This window comes from Panthera uncia, chromosome A2 (genome assembly GCF_023721935.1).
Source record: "Panthera uncia isolate 11264 chromosome A2, Puncia_PCG_1.0, whole genome shotgun sequence".
Taxonomy (NCBI): Eukaryota; Metazoa; Chordata; class Mammalia; order Carnivora; family Felidae; genus Panthera; species Panthera uncia.
Window position 1 is genome coordinate 62,035,579 of NC_064816.1, and position 22,516 is coordinate 62,058,094.

Here is a 22,516-nt window from a genome sequence, read left to right on the forward strand (position 1 = left end):
GGAAGGAAAGCCCCCCGGTGAGTGACACTCCGGATGATGGGGACGAACCGATGCCCATCCCCGAAGACCTTTCCACCACGTCTGGAGGACAGCAGAGCTCCAAGTCCGAGAGAGGAGCGGGTGAGTCGGCCGGCCGGGCGTCCCATTGGCGGGCTGTGGCACACTCTGTTCCCCTACCACCTAGGTCCCTTCATCTCCTTCCACAGTCCTTGGTCAGGCGGTTGGGATCATCTTACCTGCTGTTTCCCCTCAACCACCATGTTAGGAAGACATGGGGTAAAGGTCACCAAGGTGGGGCCCTCATGTGTGCGGGAGGACAGACAGGTCACCGTGGCCGTGACACTCACATGCAGGGGCCAAAGAGCACAGTGGGAGAGCACCCCCCCCCCGCATGGGGCACATCCATAGTGCTGTCTCCCGCCTTCGGGGTGCCGCAGAAATACCCGGTTTTATGGGCTCTAGGTAGTCACAATTATACATTGTATGCGTTATGGCAGTAGGGTGAGTTAGCGTGAGAGCTTCGGTTTAGAAGAAACCAAGTCTGCCCATTTTATGTTGACCCTCTCAGCTGTGTGTCTTAAATGCCAAATTTAATGCAAAATAGAAAATTTTAAATGTTACAAAAAGCCTTTTGTCACATGCCTTTTCCATAAAGAGGTTTTGAAGTTTCCACAGTCCCTGCCATGGTTAACTTCCACATTACAGTTCACGTTTGGAAAGCCCGGTCTCCCCTCTTGGTTTTATAGAACGGAGGTCCCAAGAAGTTCAGCAAAATAACTGAGGTCAAAAACAGAGTCAGAATCAGACTCAATTTCTAACTCAAAGACTAGTTTTCACACTTTATACCATGTTCTCACGAGATAATGAGTCAACAGTTCTCTAGAATACCTATTTTCTCTTTCTTTTTTGGAAGTAAAAAAAAAAAAAACTGTGATATTGAGAGCCATGTATTTGCACAAAAGAGTGTCATGTAGGGGACGCAGGTGGAAACAAGGAGGCATGGATCCCATGTGGAGAGGCTCTGGAAGCATCCACAGCCGAGGACGGTGATGTGTGTGAAGGTCTCGGGGTTCTGGAAACCACCGCAGCTATCTTTCTATAGGACATCCTGATGTAGTAACCAAGAAACGCATTTTGTGTTATTTCCATGTGTCTTAGAAACCAAGAAGACTCTGGGTATAAGGGTTCTTTTACAGAAAAAAATAGCTACACAATTCATGGTGCAAACAGACAAGGAGAGTGGCCAAATCCATTCGTTTGAGATGAACCAAGGAGACAAGTACATTTATGACGTATTTTTCCTATTAGACTGTGGCCACTGGGCGTGGGGGAGTGGGTGGGAAGAGAAACAGTTCTGGATTTTCCACATCACTTCTGGGATTCCCAAAGTTTGGACACACAAGAGCCCGCTGCTTTGTCGTTGACACATTTATTTTTAAGATCAAGTCGTATTGGTGTATCACATACAGTGCTAGCTAAGCAGTTCCTTTGAAAACACATTGACATAAATCAAAAAGCCAAATTTCAAGCCAGTGGTGGCACACGTGTATGATGAGAATTTAAAGATGGCACCCGAATAGCTAATGTTGGGGACGGCCCTGCATCGCACCCCCCACCCCCGCCCGTCCTGGAAGCAGCCAGTGAGGTGGGTACTGTTCTCTGCACTTTGGACTGTGGCAGGTGTGTGCTCTTGACCTACCTGGGACACAGAGGAAATTAGGTGGCTACGTTGCCACCAACTGTTCCAATGAACCCGGAGCCCAGACATCAGCATCAGGACTCTGAAGTCGTCGTGGGTTAACCAGTGAGCGCTCCCTGCTTTCTTCGCCGCTGCCCCGATAGTTGGCTGATTCCCGGAGAGCAGAGGACAGCATGGAGTGTACTTGGCATAGGTCAATACACACTCCTTACAGGTGCCTTCACGATATTCTAGATGCACCTCTTGTCAGATTCCAGTTGCTGGGGACCTTTCCCTAGTACGAGGCCACCAGGCCGCTGGCGGGCACTCCTGACTCCTTCCCAGGCTGGTTCTCTCGGCTGAGGCTTGAGCTCTAGAGGTTAGTGTGCCCTGGGCAGGTGTGGCGTGGAACTGGGGCTGGTCCGTGGTTCCCTGTGGTCTCCCGCCAGTGGTCCCTTGCCACGTGCGACAGGATTTTCATCTGCTTCTCCTACTGGGATGAAGTTTGTGACAGATGAATTCCAGAATTGTAAAATTTAAGACACCTGGAAAGCCTCTCTGGCTTGGCTTGTAAAGAGTGGTTGCTGTAGCCGTAACAGGGCCAGGCAGGGAGAGCCATTTGAAGGGGGGTGCCGAGACGCCGTTTCGGAGAGCCAGCGCTCCCCTGGAGGGGCTAGAGGTCAAAGCCGGTTATGGATCGCTGCCAGGAAGCCAAGAAATGCAGAAGCGTGGAAGCCGCTCAAATGCGCAAGAGGGGAGGGGTCTGAGGAGCAGTTAGCGAGAACGAGAATTCCAGAAGACCAAGCACAGGGAGGCATCAAGGCAGTCGGTTATTCTCCGCAGCATCTGAGTTTTAGAAACCATGCTTTAGGATTTTTGTAGGAAACCAACTAGCATTAGCGTGTGCTGATAGGTTGTTTCTGGAAGTGACTTGTCATACGTGGCGTTAAACAAATTAAGTGTGCAAGTGGCAATAGGAGACGATGGAAAAAAAACCCCGGGGGGTTGTAGATGGGAGGATGGGGGAGGTGCGTTTGAAGCCCTGTGTCATCAGCTCCACGGGAAGAAGCCAGAAGAGCAGAGGGGTGTTAGAGGGCAGACAACAGGAAGTGAGAAACAGCCCCTCCCTGCACCGAAGGAGTGAAGTGTCTTTGTTGAGCGCTGGTCCCATAGAAGGAGTGGCAAGGGGTGGCGAGGGCCGGTGGCGCAGGGGGAAGGCTGCAGAGTCAGAGGATGCTTCTCACGTCCAAAGCCGAGCCCTTCTCGAGGCCGGCCGTGTGCCTCTGGCCAGACTTTCACCACCTTGGAGCCTGTTTCCTCATTTTCAAGAGGCAACAGCGGTGAAACTCATCTCATTTCCAGGGCTTCCAGGGTTACATGAAAAAATAGAAACCTACTTTGCTGAAGACAGAGTGGCAAAGGCAGAACGTAAAAAGGACAGTTAAAAAAGCAGAAAAAGGAAGCAATTTGTGCAAAGCAGATCTTGTAAAGATTGATGAGACAGAAAGACCGCCCTGTGGCTGGTCTGCTGGAGGGAAGGGAAAGAGAAAACAGGTAACGTTTGGGGCTCCGAGGACAGAAGGACAATTTATTGATAATAATAAAAAAAATTGACCCAAGGAATAGGCAAACTGAAAATAGAACCCAAATAGAGGAATTAGAAGAGAGCTCGGGGGCGCTGGCCACTGCCCGACCCAAGTGGACGGACAAATGGCCAGGTGCCCCAAAGGTGCAAACTCTTTGGCGATAATGGCCCCCTGGCGTGTCTGCTTTAAGAGAGACCATGGGCCGTGGCTTCCAGTAATGTTGCCCTTCAGGGGTAGACGCGTCGAATCTCAACTCTAGTCTTGGACAAATCGGTGGGGAGTGGTAGAAACCAACCCCGCCTGGTGGAGAGAAGTGGCAGCCCTAATTTTTTTTAAAAAAACTGTTTTAAGTTTATTTATTTATTTTGAGAGAGGCAGAGAGAATCCCAAGCAGGCTCCGTGCTGTCAGGGTGAAGCCCGCTGCGGGGCTTGAACTCATAAAATGTGAGGTCATGACCTGAGCCAAAACCAAGAGTCAGGTGCTTAACCGAGAGGTTCTACATTTCATTCCTTCACCCGGTGTTGGAGGAACCCTGGAGGACCGTGTAGAAATATGGCCTCCTGGATTAAAGAGACAGAGAGAGAGAGAGAGATGGGGACCAGATGTCAGAGGAGTATGGCTACAGCTCTTACGTGCCTCCATTTTCTTCTGGGCCCCAGTAAGAGGAAACAGAGACGTGAAATGTAACTTGGAGAATTGAAGTTGGACGCAGAGGAGAACTTCTGGGTGGGGAGGGATGTCGTCTTCTTCATGGGACGATAGCTTCTGCTTCTGAAGTGGTCTCTTTAAAAATGAGAGAAGTCTCACCTCTCTGAAGTGGTTGTGTGTGAAAGCACGTAACACAGAGTGTGTACTCAGTGACCGCTTCGGGCAACCCGACGTGTACCCGCTTCGCCATGGCAGCCAGGTGAGAGACGTGGAAAACTGGGGCTCGAGATTTCTTCTAGGGGCTTTTGAAGGCATCTCGCGTAGGAATGATGGCAGGGATTAGCATCCAACAAGGCAGATAGATAGCCTTGCGCGGAAAGAAACTACAAGCTTCCCTATTCTCTGCCTTTATTCAGTGACCCCTCGCCTCTTCCTTCTTTGATGCCTTGTCCTCCCCTCGCGTGAACAGGGTTCCGAGTCCCGACATTAGGCACGGGTCCTCCTCAAGCCCCAGGGTGCTTTGGGGGAGCGTGCAGGCCTGGAGGGGGGCCCTGGCCTGGGGTCAGAGGCTGGCTCCCTGCCAGACAGGTGCGGGGCACGGAGGAGACCCCTCCCCTGTGAATGGAGAGGGCTGGCAGGGAGGCAAGCCTGGGGGCCGGAGCAGAGGAGGAAGGGAGGAACCAGAGTCAGGGAAGAAAGATGGGAGTAGAGATGGCTGTCCCTGAGGAAGACAGTCAGCAAACGTACAGCAGTTGACTCAGTAGAAGGCCAAAGACTGGAGACTGATGGGGGTTGCTGAAGGCTTGTCCCAGAGGGCTTGGCCACGTGAGCAGATTGTGGGGATCCAGTCACTCTCCAGTTACTCTGGGCCTGAATGTGGGGCGGGAACATGTATTTACGCATGCCGCTGCTTTCTTCTGGAAGGTGTTTCTCTTGCACTGTTCACTTGCGTGACCCACCCCACCCCAGGGTCGGTGCTTTGTTTCAGGACCTCTCTCCAGTAGGCAGTGTGTCACGTCCCAGGGTGGTGCTTGGAGCCTAGCTCTGCACCCCCCGGGTGGCCTTCTCGAAGCTAATCTGGCTTTCCATCAAGTCCCTTGGACCACGGTTTGCTTCACACGCTGGCAAAAATGGAAAGAAAAAAAAAAAGAAAAAATTCTAGATTTTTTCCCCTTTCCCTTGAATCCAGGAAAATGATCAAGGATGTGAAGACATAAATTTTCTTTTTTTTTTTTTTTTTTTTTTTTTGATGTATGCGAAGTAAAAATCCCTTCACTGCGTCATGAGTTCGAGGACAGATTTGGAAGAGTCACATGCTTCTAATTGGTCCATCAGGGTGCCCGATCTCACCCTTCGTTTTCAAGTTTAGGCAGAATCCCAAGGCAGCGCCGAGAGGTGGCTGCGTGCCTGGAAGGCTTCTCGGCAGCCTGGGGATGAGGGGGACACGGTGCAGAGAGTTTTTCCCAATGGAGAGAGAAAGCAGTGGCTTTGGTCTAATTGGAGATTGGGCACCGGCTTTTGAGGACGGATGCTATGCCTCCTTATCTAATCAGCAGTTAGAGGAAGTTGTTTTTATCTGTGAAATGCATCTCCTCTGAACCGATAAACCCCAGTTTGGTGAGGGAGGAAAATTATCTAACAGCATCTGAGCGCTGGCTGCAGCCGAGCTCAAGTGCCTTCAGATGGGATACACCCTTGCGAAAGCAGTCCCAAGGCCAGAAGCTGCTTGCACGACTCCTGGTGGCTGGCTGGCTGGGTTTGGGGGGTTCATTGTCCTTTGAGGCAAAACTGAAAGCCTGTCACTTGGATTCTTGTTCACCTCGCCGTGCGTTCCGTGCAATGGCTCCAGTGGTGCAAAAGCGTAAGATTCTGCATGACTCCCCTGTGGCTCACTGTCCCCGTCTCGGAACGCCTCCCTGAGAGGGACGTGTTGTCCCCAGGACGTTTCCAAGCCCCGATGATTGCAGTCGGAAAGACTCCCATTTTCCTGAATCTCCCCAAACATGAGAGGTGGCCTCACGAAAGTGGGTTTGCCTCCCCCGCCCAAGACTTTCAGGGTTTCAGAAGAGCGGCTGGTATAGAACATGTTCATTGCTTCCCGTTGGAATGTGTTTTTGTCACCCCTGTGTCGTTGGCCAGTGCAGAGCACGGAGGCTCTGTGGGGGTCTCTGCAGGATGCACGGCTTGTGGCGCCCCGGATGAGGGCGAGTGACTGTGTGTGATGCCAGCATCATCTTTTACTGTGTTTCCTGGGGACGGGCGGGACGGGACCACACACGCTGAAGAACATTCCTTGGAAAAAAATGAAACTGGGGTGTGTGTGTGTCTCCTGTGTGGTGTTTGACAAGAACTCACAGTTCCCCTGGAGGAACATCTCTGGCCTGGGACTCCATCCCTGGCTCTGCTGTGTCCATCCTTGCTGGCCCTGGCAGGTGGATTCACACCGTTCCCGTCCCCGGGAGCTGACAGGACTCACCCTGCCCACCGCTGTCATGTGGAAACCACGGGCCAGGTGGCTCACAGGTGGACGGTCATCCACAGAGGCCACTGCTGGGTAATCGCTATCTTTCCGTCCACCGGGCTCGCCGTGAGATGTTCCACAGCACCTGGATGGATAGGCATGTGCCATCCATCCTCACGGCCGGCGACTTTGCGGGGAGACCCTAATACGAGTGACCTCCCCCAAAGCCCAGCGTCCTTAAGAAATGAGGCAGAGAGAGCAGGACATGGTCAGTCTAGCAAGGCCCTTAGATTCCCAGGCTGAGAGCAGGGGACAAGGAAGAGTCCAGCCCGGACTGGACAATGTGGGAGCGTTACGCTGCCTCCGTGGAGGGACATCGGTCAGGAGCGTGTGTGTGGGGATGTTGGGCTGCTGTGCTGTTCTGTTCTGTCCTGTCCCTTATGGACTGTCTGGTGAGGGCCCGTATGGACTGCACGTGTGCACGAATAAATGCCCACAACGTCCCAGAGGTTCTCAAGGTACGATCCAAAACAGGGCCGCCACGGGAGGCTTCCCCTGCTGGGTTGACTTTGGGATTTGTGCAGATACCATTGATGCTGGCTTAGTTGTTTGCTCAGACCTCGGCTTCTCGGATCTTAGGACCTCCCATTCAGTAACATTCATGCCGACAGAGCCCTTCGTTGTGCCGAGCTGATGCCACGATGCCAAATGCACCAGGGGTCGTGGCCAAATGCACCACAGTGATGCACAAAAATGTAGGGAAGGAAGACTTGCTCCTCGCTGAGCTGGGCGGAGGGGAGAAGAGGGTTGGGGAGGACTCCCCAAGTAGAAGCTGGAGCAGGTAGGAGGGCTGAGCCACGTTGGACTTGAGGAACAGTGGTGGCTGGGTAGAAGGCAAGAGCGCGGGTGAAGAGGCTTCCTCCTGGGAGTGAGGCGTGATGCTCGGATGGGACCCCTCCCAGAGTGACAGTCTGGGGGATGATTGTGCCGGATCTGTGTGCTGGAGAGAGCCCTGGGGACAGTTGACAGGGAGACGCAATTTGTGCCAGAGCGTGAAGGCTGCAGCAGAAGGAGGCAGGGCGGTGGCCGCCACATTTGTGCATCACTCAATGTGGAACATGCAGGAAGTGACTGCAGCCTCCACCTTGATGACTGGAAGGCGGTCATTCCACTGAGCAGAATGGGAATACATGGGGGGTTGGGTCAACTAGACATGTGATGGCAGTTGGTAGCCAAGGAACCTTCTGGAGGGCAGCATGGGTGTAAAGGAGGCATATTATTGTCTAGGAGAGAAGGCAAGGAAGGAGGCAGAGAATGAGCTGTTGGATTCAGGTGAAATTTCTAGAGAGAAATATGGTGTAGAAGCCACTACGAGAAGTGATATCGAGGGTGAGAAGGGTGAGCGGTGCTGGAGAACGGGGCCTTCGGGAGATCAGTGGTGGATCCCTAAAAATAGCTCAGCGGGACGGAGGCCTGAGCCCAAGCGTCGGGGAGCACTGGTGAGTAGAGGGTAGGAAGCCTGCCCTACCTGCGGGTTGATCTGTAGGAGAAGAATATGAATGTATATTTGAAGGCCAATAAGAAGGAGCAGGTGGAGAGGAAGGATTAAACTAGCATAGCCCAAGGGGAGGCCCAGGGGAGGTAGGTTGAGCCATCCTGGGCTCTGCCTTGGCCACATCCAGGCCTGCAGCATGCTCCCCGTAGCCTTCCCCCTCACTGCCCTCAGTCTCCATCCAGAAGCGCCGGAAAAGAGGGCCTTCCTTGAGCCCACCCTGGATGGCATCGCCAGTCCGTACCTCCCTACCCTGCTGTTGTTCCCAACGCTGCCTGCCACCACTCAGAAAGAAAGCACTCCTCTGGGATTTGCTCAGTCTGCACCCCCAACACCTGGACCTCCCATGCACCGAGTAGGCCTGCGGGGCATGTACCAAATGAGTGCAGGGAACGGGGCAGTTGCTCTCTCAGGTAGGACCCCAGAGAGAGGAAGTGAAGGGGAAGGAGTTAAAGGCTTTGTCTGAATTCAGGGTCCACCCTGTGGATTATTTTAGGTCACTGTTTCTCAGTGGGAACAGTTGGTATTCGGGGCAGAGATGACTTCCTTGGCTGAGACTGTCCCTCCCGCTGGGGGATGTGAGCCACTGGTGTCACACCTGATGATAAATGTCTCCACACATTTCCCAGGCGAGCCCCTGGATTCAAGCCCTGCCCTCGAGCCTGAACACGTCAACCCCACACAATTGAGCACATTCACTGGGGCAACTTTGGGCTGATTAATGTAGTCAGTAGGTTCTGGAACCTGACTATGCATTTCTTTTACAAAAGGAATTCCTGTAGAAAAACTGGGCCACAGATGGTTGAAGAACTCTGCCCCTGGCGTTTCCAACCATGCTTCATGTCTCCAAAAGTGCATGTTCACTTTGAAAAGTTGCGGGGGCGCCTGGGTGGCTCAGTTGGTTAAGCGTCTCATCTGGGCTCAGGTCATGATCTTGTGGTCCGTGAGTTCGAGCCCTGCGTCTGGCTCTGTGCTGACAGCTCAGAGCCTGGAGCCTGCTTCAGATTCTGTGTCTCCGTCTCTCTCTGTGCTCCTCCCCCGCCCTCTCTCTCTCTCTCTCTCTCTCTCTCTCTCTCCCTCTCTCTCCCTCTCTCTCTCTCTCTCAATAATAAACATTAAAGAAAAATTTTTAACAAACAACAAAAAAGTTGTTTCCTTTCACAAATAGAAATCAGTGTTTATCTTCATTTTATTCTGACAAATTCAGGATCACATCGTGCCCAATCGATTTACCCAAGGCAATAGATTCGTGTGCACCAGGGTAGATAGATCAACAGCATTTTATGTCCTAGGTGGTCCGGTCCCAATTTCATTTTCTGCTCTGTTCCATCTGTGTTGAAAGAATACCGAGCTCTGGGCATAAAACAACCAACCGACATTTCGTTAACTTTCCTCCTATATGGGGTTTCAGAAAGAAATGGAAAAAAAAAAAAAGGTTTTGAGTTGTGGTTACCACTCGCCACCTGTCCTCCTATCTGGTTAGGACATTTTCTGATTTGGGAAGTGTAAATATAACTCAAAAAAAAAAAACAAAAAAAAAAAAAAACAAGCTTCCCCTCCTTTTATGCAAAAAGTAGAAAGGTTTAAGCAGAGCAGAGCCCTAACCATTGCCTTGCAAAGTTTCCACAGAACCATTTCAATTAGATGAAGAGGCTCAGTGAGGCTGGCAGCCCCAGGAAGCCGTCTTACTGGTTCCACAGCTCAACAGTGGTTGGGGCCAGGCTACTGTACCTGCCAGATAAGCCCTGCGTTCTTCCAAGTCTAAGCAGAAACTACAGGGCATGCATTACCACAGATCTGCTCAAACCCTCAGCCTGTTAGGATTTGGGGGTGGCGGGGCAGGGAGCGGTTGACAGACGCGTAGGGAACTTAGAAAGTATGTTCAAGTTCGTGGTGTGCCGGGGCCAGCGGGAATATACCAACTGTTAGAGGCTCAGAGAAGCTTCCAGGCTCGGGTTCAACTGTTGGTAGCTTGAAGCCCGCTGCGGTTGGAAGGATTTCCACCACAGAAATCGGCAAGTGCTACGAATTAGGGCTTTTTTTTTTTTTTCCTTTTCTTTTTTGAGAGCTGGTTTACCTGCGCGCCACTGGCTTAAGTTCTATTTTAATGTCATCCAGCTGCAGTGACATTCGAAAACAGGAGATGCTTTGGTGGAGCGCTGTGGGGACAGGAGCCGGTGTTTGTGGAGCGGGTTATGGAAGAGGGGTGAGGGGAAAACACGAGTGTGTCCAACCAAAGGGTTGGTTCCCGATGACTCTGCCGTTGAGGTCGCAGCCTGGAAACGTCACACGGAGCTGGCCCTCTCTGTATTAATACATAGAATGCCCCCCTCGCATGCTGGTTTTGTTGCTGGGAGTGTGATTAGAAAAGCATTTCCGTGGGGCATTCAGTTGGTTAAGCGTCTGACTTCAGCTCAGGTCATGATCTCGCGGTTCGTGGGTTCAAGCCCCGCATTGGGCTCTGTGGACAGCTCGGAGCCTGGAGCCTGTTTCGGATTCTGTGTGTCCCCCTCTCTCTCTGCCCCTCCCCTACTTGCTCTCTCTCTCTGTGTCAAAAAAATGAATAAATATTTTTAAAAAAAGCATTTCTGTGCCTAACCGATGAGATATTTTTATTCCTCTTGCTGTTATTTTGGCTTGAAGGGCTTTCAAATGCAAAGCAAGGCTTGTCCACGTTACAGGAATAGGTGACTGCATCACAGTGACTTTCTTCCAGGAAAGCGTCTAGCCTCACCAAATCCTTCAAAACTCGGGATTGGGCTTCTGAAAAGAAAGTTTCGGTGACTGACTTTCTTGGATTACATACAACCCTGAGGTGTCTGTACAGACATCTGGGGGTTGACCCCTTCCATTGTCCTTGGGCGTGCAGTGGCTTCAGTAGGGACACTTTCTCAGCAAGGGCTCAGCCATATGCAAGCAGCTGGGGACATTACCGGAGGCAAACCCGACTGTCCCAAGCCCCGCTGATGCTCTTTGCAAGTTCCTGCCTCAAAGCACCTGCTGGGTGCTGCAGTCCCATTAGCCAAAGAGCCCTCTGTGCCCTACTTTGGGGAGGGAGCGAGCTGCAGGGACCTTTGAGCAGCGGGCCTTGGGTGTGTCTCTGCAAGGCTGCCTGCCAGGAGAGTATTTCCCCCACAGGGGATGTGGCTGCAGGCTGTCGATTTCCACTGAAATCACCAGGGCAGGATTCCGGTGAAGCCCTGAACATCCGGTGTCTTTCCCCACCGGGCGGGTGCGATCGATGGAAGGCCTCCAGCCAGCTCCCTGCTGCAGAGCGCGTGGCAAAGGTGGCCATTCTCTTTTTCAGAACGAAATCCTGCAGAAATGGGAAAAGAACTTTTTTATGACGGCCCGGCAGGCGGCTCAACGATTCTTTTTTGTCTCTTCTTCTTGGAACCCGGCAGAATCATCCTGCTTTCACAATCGCCACGCTGTGCAGCGGGCGATCTAGAACCCCGCCAGGGCCCCCAGAGCGCTCAGATGGCCCGGGTTCGCGCCATCGTGTTCCATAATGACCATTAACGACTCTCTGGTGTGGCCACCCCTTATTTCGGCCTGGAGTCACAGGGCAATCTGTCTTCGGTGAAATCCACGCTCGGTAGAGAAGGCTGTGGTTTTGAGTGAAGTGGTTTTAACCCCGAGAAGATAACTGAGTTATTTTGTCACTGTAAACACTACATAGACTCACAACAGCAATGCAGTGCCATTGTTGCTAATAAAACAGTTCCCACGCTGAACTTTGGAGCTGCCAGCATTAAAAGTTCTGTGTTTGTCTTCCTGTTTCAGTAGGTGTTTCTACAGTTTTTTTTTTTTTTTTTAAGTAGGCTCCATGCCTAGCGTGAGGCTCGAACTCATGACCCTGAGATCAAGAGCTGTGTGCTCTTCTGACTGAGCCAGCCAGGACCCCTCACTGGCTGGTTTTTTTTTTTTTTTTTATTACTGACGGAGTGTCTCCTAAAAACTCATCCTTAAGATCAGGCTTCCCTGGACGCACACACAGCACACACAGTCACACTCTCTAGATGTCCCGTGTGGCTCTTTCCAGTTGGGTCCTGGGCAGACAGCCGGGCTCTGGGCCTTCTGACATGTGCCAGCTCTCAGTCCTTGTCTGGGAACAGGGGTATCACAGATGAGTAAGAACCCGCATCCCTGGAATGTATTCGTGAAATGTAGGAATCAGATGTCCTAGGGCAGCACTGTCCGATGAAGACAGCATGAGACCCACAGCCATAATTCTCAATTTCCCAGTAGACTCATTCAAAAAGAAAATGGCGCAGGTGAGATCCATTTTAATTTATCTGACTGGACGGGGCACACCCCAAGTATTCTTATTCGAACACGCACTCAACATAAGCCATCGTTAGTGAGTACTAGACTGTTCTTTGGTTGTAGTCTTTGCACCGCAGTATGTGTTACGCATATGACACATCTCAATTCACAGTGGCCACATTTTGAGCACTCAGAAGCCACCTTGGCCAGGGGCCACCTGCTGGATGTCCAGAGTTCTGGAAAGGGCTGTGCTACCTGTCATAGAAAACCTTTTCAGATTGATCCTTGCTGAAATTTGGCCAACAGCTGGTCATTTATCACCGCTCCAAAGTAGCGTTTAAGTCAGTTTTCTCTTCAAAATGTTTTCTCAATTGTCCTCCCCAATTAAGGTGAAAATTTGCTTGTTTTGGCTCTTCCGTGTTGAGCCCCATTTGATTTAGAGAAAATCTAGGTCCAGTCCAATTTTTATGTCAGTCTGGTTTATTTTATGTAGCTCTATCTTTTTTTAAAAATGTTTATTTTTGAGAGAGAGAGAGAGAGAGAGAGAGCAAGCAGGGGAGGGGCAGAAAGAGAGGGAGACACAGAATCCAAAGCATATTCCAGGCTCTGAGCTGTCAGCACAGAGCCCGACTCGGGGCTCAAACCGATGAACTGTGACATCGTCACCTGAGCCGAAGTCGGACGCTCAACCGACTGAGCCACCCAGGCGCCCCAGCTCTGTCCTAACTGGAGATGACTGGTCGGCCTCTCATGAAGCTCTCTAAAATAACGAGAACAGGGCAGTCTGTCAACGTGCAGAAACCAGTTCGTTTTCCAAAACCGAGTGACTGAGTTCCGTACAGACAGAAATACAGTCCTTTTTGTTTCGAGGGTTTCTTTTTTCTTTTTTCTTTTTGAAATGAAGCAATTGCTTTATAGACCTGAAGCACATTCCACGAGCACAGCATTTGAGGACAGGCATAAAGCTTCTAAGACAGACACCATCGCATCTGTGAAATTGTTTTTAAAAATTGGGGACAATGAAACTTCTCAATAACTTCCTAAAAGATACTGCTGCAGCCTGATGAAGCGATGGGAGCAGAGGTGGTAAAGGGAAGGCTTTTTTATTTCTTTTAGTAGGAAGGGCAGCAGCAATCTGCCTTTAGGGAAGCCTGATGTCCCCCTTCAGCACCCATGTCCCGAGAGCCTGGCCACGGGGCGCTCAGGCGCCCGACCCTGCCTCACTGCGTGCAGCCCAGACCCCAGCCTTCCTGTACGAGGACGCCACATGCTTACTAATTGCTGTCCTTCCTGCATTTCAGGAGACAGCGTGTCCTCCTGTGGCTGCTGTGTTTCCTGAGCATGCCAGGACCCACAGAGTCACAGATTCAGCCTTGTGGCTCTGATTGTCCTATTCCTGTCTGGTGATCCTTTTTGCTTTCTTTGCTGCCTTTCTTCCCTTCCTTTTTATTTTCCTTCTTTCTTAATTTTTCCCCCCTTCCTTCTTCCCTCCTCCTTTCTTGCTTTTCTTCTCTCTTCCTCTTCTTCCCTTTCTCCCTTCCTTCCTTCCCTCTTTCCCTCTTTCCGACCTTCCTGCCTTCCTTTCTTTCAACATTGATCTTGGTACAGTTTCATCAGAATTCTGTTCCTTGGGTCCAGGGACCAGTGGCTGAAACCTTTTGCCCAGGAATAGACCATTTCAAGAGGCCAGAGGCAAGGCCACCCCAGGTACCCTCGGGTCCCATGCACCTGTATGGTAGGTAACTGAGAGTCAGAGCCACACGGGTCTCCAGGTCACTAACTCTTGCTTTTTGCTGCTTGTTCTGCGAGTTAGACAGGGGTTACCTGCCATCAGTTAGGGCACGTCTGGGCGGCTCAAGTCGGTTGGACGTCTGACTCTTGATTTCGGCTCGGGTCATGACCTCCTGGTTCATGAGATCGAGCCCCACATCGGGCTCTGCCCTGACAATGTGGCTTAGGATTTTCTCTCTCTCTCTCTCTCTCTCTCTCTCTCTCTCTCTGTCTCTGCGCCCATCCCCTGCTTGTGCTTTCTCTCTCTCAAAAAAAAAAAAAATCTTAAAAAAAAAACCACCAAATTTTAATTATAAAGCAGTGAGAATTGTTTTCAGGGCTGCCATAAAGGTTCACCCTAAAAGAACTCCTCTGGACGATGAGTCTAGCTTATCGTAGAAGGTTTTGAAGCAGAAGGTCTGGGTTAAATCTGGTCTCTCAGCCTCACTGCAACCGTGATGTGGGGCAGACTAACCACCCACTACCTTCATGTGCAAAACACACTGAATGCGTCCTGCGGTTTTCCTAAATGCAGAGTGTGGAAAGTGCTGTTTTAAAAGTGTGTTAACCTGGGGGCGCCTGGGTGGCTCAGTCGGTTAAGCATCCGACTTTGGCTCAGGTCACGATCTCTCGGTCAGTGAGTTCGAGCCCTGCGTCGGGCTCTGGGCTGATGGCTCAGAGCCTGGAGCCTGCTTCCGATTCTGTGTCTCCCGCTCTCTCTGACCCTCCCCCGTTCATGCTCTGTCTCTCTCTGTCTCAAAAATAAATAAACTTAAAAAAAAATTAAAAAAAATAAAATAAAATAAGATAAAATAAAATAAAATAAAGTAAAATAAAATAAAATAAAAGTGTGTTAACCTGGGGGCGCCTGGGTGGCTCAGTCAGTTAAGCTTCCGACTTCGGCTCAGGTCAAGATCTCTCGGCCTGTGGGTTCGAGCCCCGCATCGGGCTCTATGCTGACGGCTCGGAGCCTGGAGCCTGCTTCGGATTCTGTGGTTCCCTCTCTCTCTCTCTCTGCCCGTCCCCTGATCACACACTCGTGCGCACGCTCTCTCTCTCTCTTCTGAAAAATAAATAAACATTTAAAAAGATGTTTATTTAGGGGCGTCGGGCTCTGTGCCGACAGCTCGGAGCCTGGAGCCTGGAGCCTGCTTCGGATTCTGTCTCTCCCTCTCTCTGCCCCTCCCCTGCTTGCACTCTCTCTCTCTCAAAAATAAATAAACATTAAAAAAAAAATTTAAAGTCTGCTAACCTACCTACCTGGGTTGGAAGGGATGAAAATTTGCCATGTGTTTACCATATGCATTTCCTCATGGATGGATGGATAGATGGATAGATGGATGGACGGACGGATGGACGGATGGACAGACCACGCCCTTTGCCAACCTCCATGTTCATGTCTCTGTCCCTTCCGGTGGATCTTGATGATGTCATTGGGTCATGTTTAGAAGCTCCTTCTCTTTACACACGGCCAACCCGTGCAGTCACATTCTTTGCCCTCTAGGAAGCGTATTTTAGAACTCCCAGAATGTTTGCCTAACTTCTCTAAGCACGCCTAGAATTCTTTCACTTTTTTGACACAAGAGGCACAGAAAGCACAAAGACACCTGTGGTGCAAGGCTTAGCATCTGGTGTAAGCTGCCCGGGGTTGGGGGGCGGGAGGGGCTACTGTGCACCTGCCCACAGGGTTCAGCTAGACTGCGAGACCCTCACAGGCAAGTAAGCGTTTCCCCTACGGTTTCTTCCCCGTCACAGAACACAGTGTGGGGGGAAGGAGAAACATAACCAACATCCCACCTTACAGAAACGCCAAGTTCGGTGTATGGTGAAAACCCTCTTCAGGCTGTCTTTTCGTGAGCCTGGCCGCAGAAATAGAAAGTCATCTCGGGGGGGAGCTGAAAGAGCCAGTGTTGTAACCATCAAGTAAAAACAGTTAGCAGAAGGAAGGGAGCCCTGCTTCACAGCTGAGGGAAAAATAAGATGTGTCATCTCAAAATTTAAGTCAGGGGCGCTTGGGTGGCTCAGTCAGTTAAGTGTCCAACTTTAGCTCAGGTCATGATCTCGCGGTTTATGGGTTCAAGCCCTGCGTCGGGCTCTGTGCTGACAGTTCGAAGCCTGGAGCCTGCTTCCGATTCTGTGCTTCCCTTTCTCAGCCCCTCCCCTGCTCGTGCTCTGCATCTCTCAAAAATAAAATAAAATAAAAATTTAAGTCAAACGTAAATGGGAAAAGATGAGGGAAATGAGCCTTTTCAGTTTTGCTGTGTGATTAGGGTTTGCCTTGCAGTCTAGAGTCTTCGGAGATAACCCCCTCTGTCCACCCTTCAGGGGACAAATAATCTGAATTAACGGCATCTCGGGATCTCAGAAGTAATTACTGGGTCCTATACCGAGTTATCTTATCAAGATGTTCATAGGTGTATACTAAGAATTTATTCTATCCTATCCAGCCTTCAAAGCTAAAAATAAATCTGAGTTCTTACTGATACGTTGTCCAATACCATATTGTCTTTAACGTGCAATCACTGAACATGTTACGGGCTGAGAGACTAGATGTCATGGGCATCAGGCCGCATGAGAACTGGCTCCCGCAAGGAGTTCAATAAACTGTCTACACCCCCAGGAAGCCCAGGCACCACATAGGATGGTAGGTTTGAAGCTAAGTGATTAGCCCAAGTGTCGAGTGGCATTGGCATCCCAGCATGCAGGGGAACAAGCTGGAGGTGGGACTGAGTGGCTCCAAGGATCAGTTCATAAGATAAATGCTTCCTAAGTACCCACTTTGTCCCAGGCAGCCTGTCAGGCACGAGGGCCACCAAGACAGAAAAAACCCATGGGCTCTGAGAGCTTACCTTCCATGGCAAACAGGAAGGACACAATTGAGTAGAGAGAGGAAAACAGTAAAATAGTAAAAAATTATAGAGGGGCGCCTGGGTGGCTCAGTCGGTTGAGCATCCGACTTCAGCTCAGGTCATGATCTCACGGTTCGTGGGTTCAAGCCCCGTGTCGGGCTCTGTGCTTACAGCTCGGAGCCTGGAATCTGCTTCAGATTCTGTGTCTCCCTCTTCTCTCTGCCCCTCCTCCACTCCCTCTCTGTCTCTCTAAATAAATAAATAAATAAATAAATAAATAAATAAACAAATAAATGGAATTTTAAAAATTATAGAAATAAAATCTAGAATAAACGATCTTCTTGTCTCATAGACACTTCTGCCCGGTTTTGAACATCTGCTAAAATATTCAGGTTGATGCATTAAAGTTCCTGGCTGCTCTTGTCAGGTGCACTGACTGCTAGGTCACTGTACCCCGAGTGGAAAGGTGATTCAGAGCCTCTGCACGGGAAGGAAACAAGGAAAATTTAGGAAAGCTTCTGGCGCCTCCCTCCGCCCCCAACCCCCACCCACTGAGCCAGCCGCACACCATGCGTTTGATCACTGTCAGGCTTCTGCTGCGCAGTGGGGCCCCCTCCCATAAAGCATTCCAGAAGGAAGGCCACTAAGCTAACAGGAGCCCAGCACGTTAAGTCCTTCAGCATCGTTGATGGGGAAAGGGCCAGCCCATTTGCATGTCTCCCAGGACAGCCTTAGGTTGACGCTGATGATTAGCAAAGTCGTGAAATCAAATCTGCTTGTATCTAGAGCCACACTGGCAGTGAGTTGTGGGGGCCCTTCTGGTCACTGAAGGCAGCCACACTAAGCCCTCTGAACACCCCCTCCTCCTGGCTAACGTTTCCTGGGTCCCTCCAAGTGGGATGAAATCAGCACGATATTCCATTTGCTTCACTTCCTTTGAGGGTCCCCCCACCCTTCCCCAGACATTGGCTATGTGCCCAGGTCCTTCCCCAAACTCGGCACCCGGAGGGCCCTGCCGGCCCTGGTCACTGCCTCTGGTGAGCTCACCTTTGTCCAAAGCTACGTTCGCCCTCGGGATGTGATGGAAGGTAGCAAGAAAGCTGTGTAGTCCTGAGGGACTCGTGGTCTGTAAAAACGTGGCTATTAAACATGTTTTCCAGGTTTGTGAACTTGAATATTCTAGTTCTGGAGGGCAGAGAGCTTAGCGGGAACAGAACCTTCCTTGCACAGGGCCCGGCTCCTCCAAATGCAACGGGTTTACATGCAGGCAGCTGTGTTAGTTTTCGTGCAGCCACAACCCCTGTCAACTGTCAACTCAGAAGACGTGCATGAGTTTCTCGGACATAACTGCTGAGGCATTGCCCGGGATATTTGGATCTCAGAGTAGGATCAGGCATTTATCACTGTCTTGTTCAGTGGGGTGTGCTTCCCATCAGCCTGCTAAGTTCTTGGAATGCCAGACATAGGTACAGCCATGAATAAGACGTCTTCTTCCCTTAAGATGCTCCTCTTAACGGCAACTTCGGGAGAAGCCCACCTGAAAACGTACCCACTGCCCCTTTATTTTTTCCTTTTCATCATTTAGATAATCTGTGTGTTTTTTTTAATTAGAATGAAATCGGGGGGCGCCTGGGTGGCTCAGTCGGTTAAGCGTCCAGCTTCGGCTCAGGTCATGATCTCCCAGTTGTGAGTTCGAGCCCCGCATTGGGCTCTCTGCTATCAGCATGCAGCCTGCTTCGGATCCTCTGTCCTCCTGTCTCTCTGCCCCTCCCCCATGCTCAAAAATAAATAAAACTTTAAAAAATAAAGGATGAGATTGACATAGGGGAGCTAAACCATTGCCAGCTACGTTTTTGCAAGTTCTTTAAAAGGAGCAAAATTCACACCAGGCATCAAAGCAAAAAAATATGCCACTGTTTCCACCGGGATGGTCTTGAATCGGTTCATTCCAGGCAAAGCCAGTCTTGCACATGCCTGTGTCCGTCAGGCTTTTCATGGAGTTTAATTTTTACTTTTGTAAATGGAAATGTTATCATGTTACCTGCAGACAGATGGGTCTGTCCCTTCCATCCAGGATTTCCAAGCTCAGTGTAAATGTCCAGTGTGGTGTCACCGTTTCCTGGATCTTTCAGGTGCAAGTGGCCTGCCGTAGATACAGAAAGATTTCTCAGGAAGTTGAAGCAAAAGGGAAATCAGATAGAAAGTGTGCTTTACAATGACAGCGACATGGATGGCTCTCCCCGTGAGGGTTCAGACAAGTCCTCGGGGTCTGTGCCCGACAACGTCACGCTGCTGTGGTGAATGCATTTTCCTTCCCACACTGCCAGCATTTTGGGTCAGGAAGGCTCACGTTCCAAGCTCCACAGACAGACGGGAGATCAAAAGGAGGGACGTTTTACCATGATCAAAATGCGAAGTATGTTCTTTATTTAGGAAGAGCAAAGAAAATCCCTGTGATAGATTTCCCTGTGATACGCCAGGGACACTTCCCCGAGAATTCCCGTTTCAGACAAATCTGCCTATTGCCCATCCGCGGGCCGCACCTTTCGTAGTAGTAAATAGGCAGAGAAGTGGATTGTGTTTGGTTGGTCAGGAAAATGAATTCTTTGAAGTCTTCACTTGGTGTTCCTGGAAACAACACGGCCGACTCTTCAGAATCCGTGGAAAAGAGCATATGAGTCCCAGCCACAAAAGAGAAAGAATTGCTGAGAAGTGATTTCATGAGATGCCCTCTAACTTGGCTGTTAGCAAAATTCTCACACGCACACACAAATGAGTGTGGGATGTGTGCGTTGAGGAACAGTTATTTTTGGCACACTCTTTGAGGTAAAACACCTCTGTGAGGTGCTGCTTCCACATCACTACCCAGATCAGAGCAAGAACGTGGTGGGTTCGAAACCATGGATGTCACAGCATACCGACTCCGAGGCTCCGCCCACTGGAGAACCGAGCCTGGCCACCATTTTGTTTTTGGGATGGGCAAATTGAACCAATGGCTGTGCCGCATGTGGTGGCAAGCTGGCCGCTGTTCTGAACACAAACATGAGAAAAAGTAAATAAATGCAAACAGAACTGGAGACAGTCGGCACAAAAGAATTCCAGTAAGCGGATTGCTACCTTACGCAGCGATGGTGCCCAGTGGTTGAACACAACACACCAGACTCATGTGCTGAAGATGCTGACAGCCTTTGCTTTTAACTCAAAATGGATTGGAGGGAGGTAGAGCACGGTGGTGGTGGTGACGTGGCTTATCCAACTTAGTCCTCACAGTGCTTTCTCTGCTTTGTAGGTGAAGAAGGTCCCCGTGCCCAGACTGCCTAAAATGGCAGTGGGCACTTGGGGTCATTGGGCCTCCATCTTGAGCTCATGGTTGGTTATAAAATTAGTGAGGTCAATTCACTGATCTACAAATCCCACAACCCGTGTAAACTCAGGTTCTCTGATTCTAAGTCTTGCGTTCTTTTGGCGCTGTGTTGCTACCATTTTTTATGTGAAGCCTGTGTGTTTATGATCTTTGTTACCATCCAAAGCGTGATATTAGTTGACTGATATAATGAAACATCCTGGAATTCTAAATGGCGTTAGGAAACTGGTAGAAAAGTTCGATTGTGATATCTGCCGGCCAGGCTGGACCATCCTTGGAACATTTGTTGCGCACATTGTAAGGAACAAAGAGGGTGAGGGAGGCACACTGGGGGGACTTCCTCAGGGAGCAGGACACACAAAATGCTGCAGTGGTTGGAGGTACCAAAACCCAGAAACAGAGAAGGAGCAAAATCAGTGTTTTTTTTTTCAATTGTATTTAATGTTTATTTGTTTTTGAGAGAGAGACAGAAATAGAGCACAAGTGGGGGAGGAACAGAGAGAGGGGGAGACACAGAATCCGAAGCAGGTTCTAGGCTCAGAGTGGTCAGCACAGAGCCCAACGCGGGGCTCGAACTCATGAACTGCGACATCGTGACCTGAGCTGAAGTCGGACGGTCGACTGACTGAGCCCCCCAGGCGCCCCTGATGGAACCTATGTAGGATTTTAGAAGACATGACGTGTATTCTATCCCTTCAAGCACAGGTAGAATTTTAGAGATGGATGGGAGAAAGGGACAGGTTGGGGGGACACAACTGAGGGCCAAGGAAGTGCCATGGCAACCGGGTTTCTGAGTGGGCTCGGGGGAGATTCTGGGAGCAGGGCTGACCTTGGAGAAGGCCTTCAGTGGATGTGTTCCATAGGCAGTCATGGCCATGGGTGTGGGGAATGGGAGGAGTCATGGGAAGCATCCCCCCAGATGAATGCCAATTTCAACCATTTCTTCTCTTCCCTTTTGTGTTTTTCCCTACCTGAAACCCAGTCACATTTAGGGAATTAATGCGTATATTTTAAGTTATGTTACAGAATCTGTAGGAAATCAGGTGGGCAGATAGGGACACCCTCCAGGCAAAGGTTGAGTCAAGGCTTTAGAAACAAGACAATGTATCCTATTTATTTTCCACATTGGTTCAGAAAGCAACAAGTTTGACAATACCAAAATTAGGTTCAAGAACCCATGTGAGAAACGAATGAAATGACCCCCAGGCCTGTTGAGGTGTCTGAGCAGAGGTGTGAGAAGCAGTGGCAGTAAGAGGGTGGTCCCGGGGCAGGGGCAGGATTCGAGTCACCGTCAGTGACCATGTGACCACATGCTGATGCCCCCTACTCAGAGGAGCATGGTGGGAGATCCTGGGATGCATGGGGAATGGTTCAGGCCTTCTGTTGCAGGGCGCAGCCACCAAGGTGGGTCTGTGCTTCCCAAGAAGACAGAACACCCATACCTCCTTACCACTATCATATCCCGTTAATCTGCACGGCACGGATGCCATATTTGGGAACTGGGTGAACCCACCAGCAATACGTGCCCTGGCCCTTCTTCCTGGTTTCGAGGGTTTGCTCACGGCTGATTTGGCAGCTGGATAGAGAACCCCCGGGCAGGGCTTGGAGGCAGGCCAGAGGCAAGGTCTATTGGGTCACGATAGCATGTTACCCCAGTAGACTCTGACGATGGCCTTACATCACACGCAGATAACTGCCTCCGTTCTTAACCGTTAGACATGTGTCATCGAAGTGTGAAAACGTGTGTGCTGTCAGATTTCCCATCATTTTCTGTTCTTTCGTTGCCGCTCATTTGCATGGGTTACTCATAAACGGAGATCTTTGGTGTGATTTGTACAACCGCTGTGTGTGTTAGTCTGCGAAAAGGCATCCGTGGGCACGCGGAGCGATTGGGGCCACGATCCCCGCGCGCTGGGTTTTCGGTGCTGCCGCCGTGGGCCCTGCCTGTGCCAGTGGGCGTCAGCAGGCAGAGGACACGGTGGGCTTCCCTGGCTTGTTGTTGAAGACTTGCTTTTAAAAATAACCAGTTGTGCTTTCTAGCATAAGGGTTTGGGGTTGTCGCACAGTGCCTCTCATTGTTTAATCCAGCTCACGTGGCACAGCTCTGAACAAAGACAGCCAGTTCTCAACTTTATAAGTTCCAATGTGAGATCACTGAGGTACTCACCACACCACAATTGTTCATTAGAGACTTTCTTGCTTTCGTGTCTAATTGTCTAGTACTAGAAAATCCTCAAGCATCTAGCTCTTTGTAGTTTTATGTTATGGGAGTGGGGTGGATTGAACCTGTATATTAGTTGGGCTTTTAAATTTTATTTGTTTCAGTTGATTTATTTTG

The 22,516-nt window shown here is 50.3% G+C and overlaps 1 protein-coding gene across 25 annotated transcripts in view; it reads left to right on the forward strand.

Annotated features, from left to right (window-relative positions):
• Positions 1-22,516, forward strand: part of IKZF1 (IKAROS family zinc finger 1) — a 101,300-nt gene that overhangs the window by 22,424 nt on the left and 56,360 nt on the right. For 23 of the 25 annotated variants that reach the window (XM_049641239.1, XM_049641243.1, XM_049641250.1 and 20 more), the window contains one exon: positions 1-120. In XM_049641239.1, coding sequence (XP_049497196.1) covers positions 1-120 — 120 coding nt within the window. The other 2 variants (XM_049641260.1, XM_049641261.1) reach the window with 1 other exon arrangement.